The sequence below is a fragment of the Vanessa atalanta genome, chromosome 26 (assembly GCF_905147765.1).
Source record: "Vanessa atalanta chromosome 26, ilVanAtal1.2, whole genome shotgun sequence".
NCBI lineage: Eukaryota > Metazoa > Arthropoda > Insecta > Lepidoptera > Nymphalidae > Vanessa > Vanessa atalanta.
In genome coordinates, this window is record NC_061896.1 from 7,521,351 (window position 1) to 7,532,126 (window position 10,776).

General features: G+C 31.5%; 1 protein-coding gene across 1 annotated transcript; it reads right to left on the reverse strand.

Annotated features, from left to right (window-relative positions):
• Positions 1-6,507: 6,507 nt before the first annotated feature.
• On the reverse strand, positions 6,508-10,498 carry LOC125073894 (pro-resilin-like). Its single transcript, XM_047684977.1, has 9 exons — positions 10,442-10,498; positions 10,088-10,131; positions 9,181-9,239; positions 8,681-8,779; positions 8,359-8,455; positions 8,115-8,316; positions 7,720-7,790; positions 7,398-7,532; positions 6,508-6,639 (listed from the first exon to the last, which is right to left on the reverse strand). Exons 2-9 carry the CDS (start codon positions 10,091-10,093, stop codon positions 6,508-6,510), a joined length of 801 nt encoding a protein of 266 aa, XP_047540933.1. The 5' UTR covers positions 10,094-10,131; positions 10,442-10,498.
• Positions 10,499-10,776: the final 278 nt, after the last annotated feature.

A 10,776-nucleotide genomic window follows, 5' to 3' on the forward strand; every position in this document is an offset into this window, starting at 1 on the left:
AAACCCAATAGTCTATTTAAGTGCATATCACTATTTCCAAGCATATTCGAAAAATTCACTCTGTATATACTCTTAGTCTCGATAACATTGTTCCTCTCGCTTAATAATAATTTGTTGATTAATGTAAGTTTAATTTGTATTTGTATAAAAAATATAATTAATTATTTAATACCAAGCAAAACTATAACTAGTCGTAACTACTAAAGTTTCTATATATTTTAAGATATTATTATATTGTAATGTGTTTACAACACTAAAATATAATATGAAGAAATAATGCTAATATTATTGAATCTGATATTGACGTCTGTTAAGTGATAAACTACAATAAAATGTTGACAAAACATTGTACCAGCGACGTAGAGATTTTTGATATCGTTAATGTGAAATTTCCTCGAAATCGTTGCGATTTGAAACTCATTGAAACGAAAACGAATCACAAAAAAAACTAGATGCGTCTCGGGATCCGATTGGAACGAAATAACATAACAGACACAATAAAATAAATTAAGTATTAAATCAATATAAAATGTCAAGAAATATAGTTTTTAATTAAAAAAACCTGTACAATAATAAATTTAAATATAGAAGAGGGAAAGAAAGAGAGGGAAATGTCGCAGTCTCACTTTGACTTTACTGTTAACAGCATGAAAGTACTTCCAGCGTTCCAAATAAAATTTAAATTAAGTTAATGTTAATTGAAAGTAAACTTTATTTTATTTTTTATTTAAAAATAAATTTAGAGTAACATTATTCATAACTCGATGGCTATATTATATTGAAAGTTAATTTTACTTTTGATTTGGTGATCTTGAAGACGGTATCGTGATGACTATTTGATCAGTTTAGTCTCATTTTAGACAGTAAATTGACCTGTAGCCTATTCCATCCAAGGAGTATAGACTAACTAATTCTAGATTTACATATTTCATGCGATTTCATAAAAACTCTGCTATGTCATGCACTATAAAAAATATTAATTAATATATATTTTTATTTATGAAACAACACTATTCCACTTCAAAACTTCGACGAAATTCAATCACATTTTTTCGTTGATCCATTATATGTATAGATTATTCAAGATATCGCATCCAATTTAGTGCAAAGGTTGTTTTTTTTTACTCCTCTTGTGACTGGAATAGGCTCACTTTGTAAAATTGTAATACTCATTTTTATCAAGAAAATTCTCATTTTTTTTTTATTTTTAAAATAATGGTAACTCTACATCGGCCATCTTTATTAAACTATGACATATGTCATATCTCAGTAGATTAAATCAAATAAATGTGTCGAAATAAATTTTCTAAAAATAAATTGTATACTAGAATGCATCCCTAGTTCAGTGTTTCTATACCCATCCCAACTATACTATCCCAACATAGTATTACTACTAATGTCATGTATTGTATAATATGACATTCCATGACGTCATTAAAAAATTTTTTAGGCACATTTTATTTTGGATATCATTTAAAAAAAATGTTGTTATCCCGTACCGCTATTTGTCGATGATATAATATTATGACATTGATTTATATTACTCCGTTAAAAGTATTATAATTAAATTTTTATACAATGTATTCAGACAAAGGGAAAAATAGATACAGTCTAATCTTTATGCATATATATCTTCGGTGCTTAAGAGAAACCTTAAATGGTTGGAGCTTTTTCGACGAAATTCGAAACTTTAGATTGGACTCAGTAGGCACTCCAATCGAGATGTTACTAAATTTCTTATTTCAATTGGACGAAGTCGCAACAGACAGCTATTATTTGGGTATTTAAATAGCATTGACTTAACGAAATTCTATATTAAATATTAAAATATTATTGTTTTTGTACTTCAAAATTATAGATTTTTAGAAGAATGTAACTTTTTAAATTATTTAATGTAATTTGTTTCCTTCATAAGTACAAAATATTATAATTATGAATATCAAGCTGACAGCTTGTCATATAGTTGACAGATAATACTTTTTTTTTAATTTTTGTCTTAAATAAGTTAACCAAGACCTTAATGTGTAATACGAGAGATTTCAATATCAAAATTATTCTTATGTAATAGCTCTGAATATATTAGCAAATATTCATTATATTTATGTTACTTTGTTTTGTTAATAATAATAACAATGTAGTTATATTATTAATTATTTCCAATCCTCTGGAAAATTAATTATTTCCAAAAAATATTAGTTTTCAAATTATTTTAATCAGTATGAAGTCGAGTTGAAATTAATAATAAAATAATGAGAGTCGGTTAGTACACATTAAATATTGACCAATAAAATAATAACTACCTACCTGAATCTCTATTACAAAACAAGGAGACGAGTTTTGTAATGTCTAACTAAAGAATTACTAAGACACAGCGCGTTTCGGAGAAAGATTTAGTAGATAATATCGATAGCCTATTCCAATGGAAGTGGGAAAAAATATAAACAAACCTTAGATTTACGTATATCATGCGATTTGCTAATAACTCGGCCATATTGTGCACTACCAAGAGTTAATGATTAATATATCTTTATTTCTAATAGAACACTATTACACTTAACTACTTATCCACATTAAGTTTACTTCCAAAATTCCGATAACGGTTTCGTTAACGTTCAAAACGCCATTTTTTCGCAAATCCATAGTGAATGTCATAGATTAATCAAGCTCTCGACCAATGATATCGATTTGCTGTCAAATGTTTATTTGCCTTTTTTCCTGTTATGGTTGGAATAGAGTAGATGTATAAATCATACTGTACTCAACGGTTGGTCCGGTTTTAATGGGTTTTCCTTTGTGTCGTTGTCGGCTTGAGTCCGTGTAATTGGCGCTGCGATCGGGAATTTTATGAAATGATCTTTTCAACCGGACGAAGTCGGAACGGCTACCAAGTTTTTATACTCGCTGCGCTTTGTAGATACGAATTTCGTATTCTTGTAAAAAATATGTTGATATTGAATAAAAATTTAAACCAATGATTTTTGATTTGTTCAATCAATTGTATAATATAATTAGTCTTTATTTAATTTAGTCGTATAATTTAATTTAACAACGCTAAAACAAGCACAAATTAATCTCATATAGTAAGTTTAAACAGAAATATAAATAAGGATGGATTAGCTGTCTGTAATAATAATTATAAATGTGCTTTCTTGCATCTCTATTGGCACCCGTTGTTACGCGTATAGATCATGATGTAAATTACTTTATCGTAAATAATTGTAGTAAAATTAAAATTCATGGTGTACATCCGATTTTATATGATTGTAACTATTTATCTGTAAGTAATAAAACTGTGAAATAGGTTGTTTTTTATTTTTATCCTTATAAGGTATCGTTTTGAGGAGAAGGTTTGGAGCATATTCCACCACGCTGCTCCAATGCGGGTTGGCGGAATACACATGTGGCAGAATTTCGTTGAAATTAGACACATGCAGGTTTCCTAGCGGTCTTTTCCTTCACCGCCGAGCACGAGATGAATTATAAACACAAATTAAGCACATGAAAATTCAGTGGTGCCTGCCTGGGTTTGAACCCGAACTCATCGGTTAAGATGCACGCGTTCTAACCACTGGGCCATCTCGGCTCTATGCTCCAAACCTTGTCCTCGAAGGGAGAGGAGGCCTTTAGCCCAGCAGTGGGAAAATTTACAGGCTGTTAATGCTAATGCTAAGGTATCGTTTTACATTGTCAGAGTAGCTCACTTACCCTTCAAACCGGAACACACCTATAATACTTATTGATGAGTGGGTGGTATCTACCCAGACGGGCTTGTACAAAGCCACCAAGTCAATGTGATAAACGCGTTCGCTATAAGGTTATCTAGTAGCGTACGCGATAAGGTTTTCTAGTATTTGATATCCGCGTTTGTTTTTATTATTGTAAAGACCAATCAAAGATATAGGTTTTACAAGAGGTCGTTCGACAACTGATGCGGGAATAGCACCTCTTAAAAATATTTACGATGCTTGGGAAAAATCACAGAATGGAGTATTCTGTGATTTGTCTAAAGCATTTGATTGTGTAGAACACGAGACGCTTCTGTATAAGCTCAAATACTACGGTATTAAAGGTAAGGCTATTGATCTCATTGCTTCATAATTAAGGGAAATTGTTGGTTATTACTCGATGCATCAGGACTTACAATTCTATAAACAGACTTGAAATAGATATCCACTATCAAAATCTCTTTACCTTTAAGAAATCAGTATTGCACGCTATAAGTGGGTAACATTACCATTGTTTTTATTGTAACTTTAGTTATAGAGGTTTATAATTGTTACGTTTTTATTAAGCCTTAAGCCGTATCTTTTGCCTAAGTTTATGCTTGTTTAGTTTCTATTATTATTATTATTGATTTAAGAGTGTATTACTTTTTATTGTAATTCAATAGTGCTGTAAATACCTGTAGTGGTGTATCACACTGCATTGGTCCGTGTACTTTTGATTGAATTGTTTTTGTGAATATATCGATGGTGTTTCAAATAAATAAGTCAAAGAGTCCAGCAAGTTTTCATTAATGGCATAAAGTCTTCTGGATCTACGTTAAGAATGGGTGTTCCACAAGGATCAATTTTGGGTCCCCTTCTATTTCTAGTATATATAAATGATCTTCCTTTTTATGTTAAAGGTATTCGTGATATAGTGTTGTTTGCTGACGATACTTCACTGATTTTTAAGTTAGACAGGAAAAAAACTGACTATGACGATGTGAACGGTGCATTATCACAGATACATGATTGGTTTACAGTAAATAAATTAGTTTTGAATACTCAAAAAACAAAATGTGTAGTTTTTACCCTACCCAATGTTAAAAGGCAAAATTATAATATATCTTTAAATGGTGACAGGAAGACTCAGCTCCGCAGCATACGCGGTTAGAAAAGTTAGACAACTAACTGATATTGATACCGCTCGTCTAGTATATTTTGGTTATTTTCACAGTATTATGTCATATGGCATATTACTTTGGGATAATGCTGCAGATATTGAATCTGTTGTTATTTTACAAAAGAGAGCAATCCGGTCTATTTATAATCTTGGAGCTAGAGACTCTCTTCGGGATGTTTTTAACAAAGTAGGAATACTCACTGTTGCGTCACAGTATATCTACAACAATATTATTATATATTCACAGTAGCATTGATCACTTTGATAAAATCAGTGATAATCATTGTATGTGCACAAGAAGTAAGGATAAGCTTAAAACGCCAAGTTTCCGACTCCGCAAAGTCAATAAATCATTCTTGGGGCAAGGTATCCGCTTCTATAATAAAATTCCGCAGACATTTTTAACTTTTCCGTTTCATAAATTCAAGTCAATTGTAAAAAAACATTGGTAAAGAAGGCATATTATTCGATACAAGAGTATATTGATGATAAAAAAGCGTGGAGTTAATGCTTGTTGACTTCCAGGCAGGAGACATAATATATAATTGTATTTAACTTACATGACTGTATTTGAAGATATTGAAAAAGAGTAACTACTGAGTTTCTTGCCGGTTCTTCTCGGTAAAATCTACATTCCGAACCGGTGGTAGCTTTACTTTAAATAGTTTGTTAAATGACGATTCAAAAGTGCTTGTAAAAGCCTACTTGAATAAAGTATATTTTGATTAAGATGATTCCATAGACATTTACTACTTTTATTAAAAGATTAGACATATTCTTAACAGGTGTAACTAGGAAAGCAAAGGAAAAAAAACATTTGATCAATATTTCTCGACAGTTTCACTGAATGTCACGATTTAACTCTAATGAGATAAAGTCGTATCTCATTGTTTGAAAGAAATATCGTTTTTAAAGATTAATTTACATATTTAAAAGTCTTATATTGTTTTAATTTAAAATGATGAAGATGTTACGATGTATTTTACATAAGTTAACATCAATTTATTTAATATGACCTTTTGCACTTTTGCTAATAAGCAACGTCTAATACTAGTAAATATCAAGCTTTCGAATTCAGTTCAATGTGAAAGTTAACATTAGACCAAGTTAAAATTATTGATCAACTGCCAACCTTTCAACATCAGGGAAGTTATTATAAAATAAATTTAAAATGTAGGTACACGTAGGAAATTGATTAAAATAAAAAGATAAATGTATTAAAAAGCGACTTTTATTAAAAATATTTACAGATTATAAAATATGTTACTAAAAATTCTTTAATTCTTATAAAGTAACTAGTTTACTGGCCTCATTTATTCGCAAAATAATTGCGTTTATTAATACAAAACTATGCCTTACAAATATTTATATAATGTATATAAATACCTATATATTACGTTCATAATCCATTATCATAGCCAAGTCATCAAATAAAAAGTACTAACTAATCTGTGGACCGCCACAGACAATGAAAAGTAGATTATTTTGACTAATTAAATCCTTTCATAGTAATAATTTCAAGTAATAATTGTGATGTCGAAATTTGTTTTTAAAATAATAGATAAATAAGTAATAAAACCTTTAAAATAAATAAGTAATAATTTAAAAATGATCAAAATTTTAATACGGTCCGCTAGAATATTGATCGTCGTAACCCGATTGGCTGTTACCATTGTAGCCTGCGCGTGCGCCGGTGTCTTCGTACGATATTCTTGGTTTGTAGCCATCTTGGTCAGCTTCGTATTGTACAGTCTATGACAGAAGGTTCTTAACGTAAGAATTTATGATATTAAGCTTAATAACGGATTCAGAGTTGCGCGCTTAGCTAAGCGTTACTGATATAAAACTCATTTGGAAGTAATTTTGTGGGAATTTATTTATGCTTTTAGAACATCATTCCAAAATGTACAAAAGTAAGTCAAAAATGTCAGGGTAGGCTTGTGCGAAAGCTATATAAATTGACGACTTTATAGATGAACAGTTGTCGCTCGCAACTTCTACACGATTTAGGGGTGGTCGTCAGTTGTTAAGAATAAAACCCTACGTTATCTCTTGTAGTTAAAGCGCCTCACTAAATTTCATTAAATTCAGTAGTTTGGCCTTGAAAGAACAAGAGACAGAGTTACTTTCGTATATATAATACAAGTTGTTCTCAAATCGCCACGCCCTTTTAACCGATTGAGGGACTAATTAAAAATTTAATTTTCCAGAACTCAACCGGGTTATGTGGGATTCTTAACCAATAAAACCCGGCAATGACCATCTATGGCGCGGATCCTAAAGACTACGCGATCGTTTTGATATACCGCGTTAATATAGTGCTGCCTCTATTAATAAAAATATATACGGCATTTCATTGTTAACGTATCATCATCATTAGCCAATTACAATCCACTACTGGACATAGGCTTATTCCAAAAGTTAGCTTCGGGTTCTCCTCCTTCCACATCCAGTCGGGTCCCGTTACTTTCTTGAGGTAGAGTAAAGGATATAATTATTATATTACTCACCTGTTTTCTACCGTCTGGCAGCAGAACGTAATACAATCCCTCAGCCCTGTCTCCTTGCCTTGATTCCCGGTGACCAAAGTCGTTGCCCGAGTACGCGTCCTTTACCATATATTCGAAGTTATAGTTTGCTGGTTTCTGTGAATTATATAGAGTTCATATTTTATAATTTATTAAAGTATCTGTACTAAATAAATTGACAATCAATTGCAAACACGTGAAAAACGACGTGTTGGTGTGTGTGTCTATGTGTGGGCCCGTTTGTTCAAAATAGTCCAGGATTGAGGATGTATATTAATGCGAATATTAGTGATTAAGAACTAACCCCGTTGCTGCCGTCATCGTATCCACCACCAGGTGGCAGATATTGTCTGCTTTGCTGGTTGTAGTTGTTTCCTGTTGATCCATAAGGATTGACTTTTAAATACTCTATCAATCAATAAATAGAGTGATTTTAGATGAAGATTTACATGTATAATAAAAGCATATTCGAGAAAAGCCAAGAATCTCTACATTTATAACCGGATTTTTTTTTTTTATGTTTTATCTATTATCTTCTATGTAAGTTGTATATACAAATAAAGTTGTTGTAATTGTATATACCCTTATTGCACCCGTGTGAAGCCGGGACGGGTAACTAGTATAATATATGTCAACCAAAACAAAATGTTCTGATTAAATTTATCATGTTTATATTTTAGAGAATACAAAGTATATTACCTCGTCCGGTTCCAGGAGTTCCATATTCTTGAGAGGGTGCGTTGTACTGAATTCCACTACCGACTTGGCCAAAACTTTGACCTTGGTTTGGCAAACCGTATTGATTTGATGGAGCTTGATATTGGTTTGTTGGTGCTTGGTACTGGCTCGTTGGGGTTTGGTACTGGCTCGTTGGGGCTTGGTACTGGCTTGTTTGTGATTGATACTGGCTATTTGGTGCTTGATATAGACTGGTTGGCGATTGGGAATTAGAACGAGGAAGACCATATTGGTTAGAAGGGGGTAAGTATTGGGAGTTGGGGCGAGATCTGGATGGAGCGCCATATGTCGATGAAGGCTGCCTGAAACGGTATTAATAATCTTTGAAAGTTATACATAGTAAATACATTTGACTACAGCGATATAGAGGACGCATTTTCGATCGTGTATCTGTGGCTATTTAATTTCATGACCAATTTTAATATAAATTTTACGCGTAATTAGGGGAGAGGGGGCATTATAATGCACCATACTATCTCCTTGAAACAGGAATTGACTGTATTCTTTAAAATGATTTGTATAAGGACCTGAACGCAGCTCCGTTTTGCGACTGACTACCGAAGCTTGGGGTTCCGTATGTTTTTGAAAGTGAAGATCCTCTGTTTTGTCCTTGTGGAGGTAGGTATCTGGAATGGAACATTAACTGTGAATAATTATTACAATGAAATAACTATTAGTACCAAAAATTATATTAATGAAAATAAAGTCTAATTTAATTGATTAATTGTCATTAAACGTTAATGTATGTTTGTTTGTAATCTACGCCCTCACGCGTCCTTCATCCGATTAAGTTAAAACTTTATACAGTTGTTTCTGGGACTTCATTCAAGGTTTTAGCATAAAATCAAAGTAAATATAGGTATTACGATATATATCGTGCATGAGTATTAAATACTCATGTAAAAAAAAAAAACAAATGTCTCCAATGGCATACGTTGCCGTTACTAGAGGAAAAAGCGTTATATGCTGCGCTTAAAGAGCTAAAAGTGCCAAAAGTCATAGCTAATATAATATATATGTAATTTACCTATTAACAGGAGGTTCCGCTAATGTTGAAGCGATGAGAAACACACACAGTATGAAGATCTGTAAAATGAATTTCTTTTAAATACGGATTTTATTTTTAAATACGGAATTTAAATATTTGTACGGAAATCATATTGCGATGGCAAGTCGTCATTTATCTAGACTAATATATACTAAACTAAACTGGCGAGTTTGTTTGTTTGAAAGAGATAATCTCAGGATCAAAAAAGTATATTTTTAGACGCTTTGATTATTAAACTTTTAGTGAGACTGAGAATGTGTTAGATAGACAGAATTCGTTGAATAAAATATTGTGACCCAACATTTGGCTACTAAGTTTATGCGCACTAGTAAAGTAGTATGACGTTTAGCGAGAGTCAAGTGTAGTTGACACGCACACCAAGATAATAAAGTTGGTTCGTTTGTTTTAGTTCTTTTGTAGTGCGACACTCTGTCTAAATATATAGTCTAAGGGCAAAGATTATTAATACTATATTATATCGTATAGCGACCTACGGGGTCGTATGTATGCGTAGCTTTCATAAGCTGTCTTTGTAAAATAAATATGTTTATGATTTACATAAGATAATTGTTGACTATTATCTAAATTAGTAAATAGTTTGTTTCGGTAAATAATATGATGTAGAGTAACTATGAATTCAAAATTATTAGTAGTGCGTAAATTTCAGCGATTAGTATATTATAATGAACCGAGATGCCCCAGTGGTTAGAACGCGTACGTAATATATCTATACAAAAAAAAAAACTGAGTTCTCTGTAAAACGCATGCAGTGCAATATTCAGTGGTAGCCTGGGTTTGAACCCGCAACATCGGCAAAGATTCGCGTGTTCTTATCTCTGATCTCATCTCTCCTGATTATTAATTAAATCATGTACATATTTCTTACCTTCATTTTGATTTCTTCTGATGTCGACAAGTCGGTGGGATGATCTTGAAAACAAAATATTAAAGCGTTAAATTACCAATATATTATAATCATCCTTTTTTATATAGGGACATATTATAATATATATATATATATATATATATATATATATTATATATATAGTGTCTATGACTTAACATAAAAAAAAAATCGTATTTTTTCAATGGTCAGTATGCCACAATGTTTTCATGTCATTATTTTGAACTTCAACTTATACTGGTCTTGTTAAATAATTAATAACTATTGAATACAAATTATTCAATATAGCCTTTGTAGGTCGGTTTATACAATTAGATTTAAATGTAAATTATGTACCTTGTAAACACAACACTAAGATTTTGATAGAACTTATTTGATAAGAAGAAGGCTTTGGAATGATCTAACGTAAGTCCGTCCCTCCTTATATACCTCTTCAATCGTTAAACACTAAATATGTGGCGCATCTCATAAGACCAGGACACGCATGCAAGTATGCTCTAATAACTTTTTTTTTGGGTATTGTATTCTATGATTAATATTGAATTAATCTGCTATTTATTATTGGTTATTTTCAATATTACCAATATATGAATATCACACTTCTGGGCAAACTGTATATATGTGTCAATTTATATTTTACGGTCGAACATGAGGTTTATACTGAAATTTTT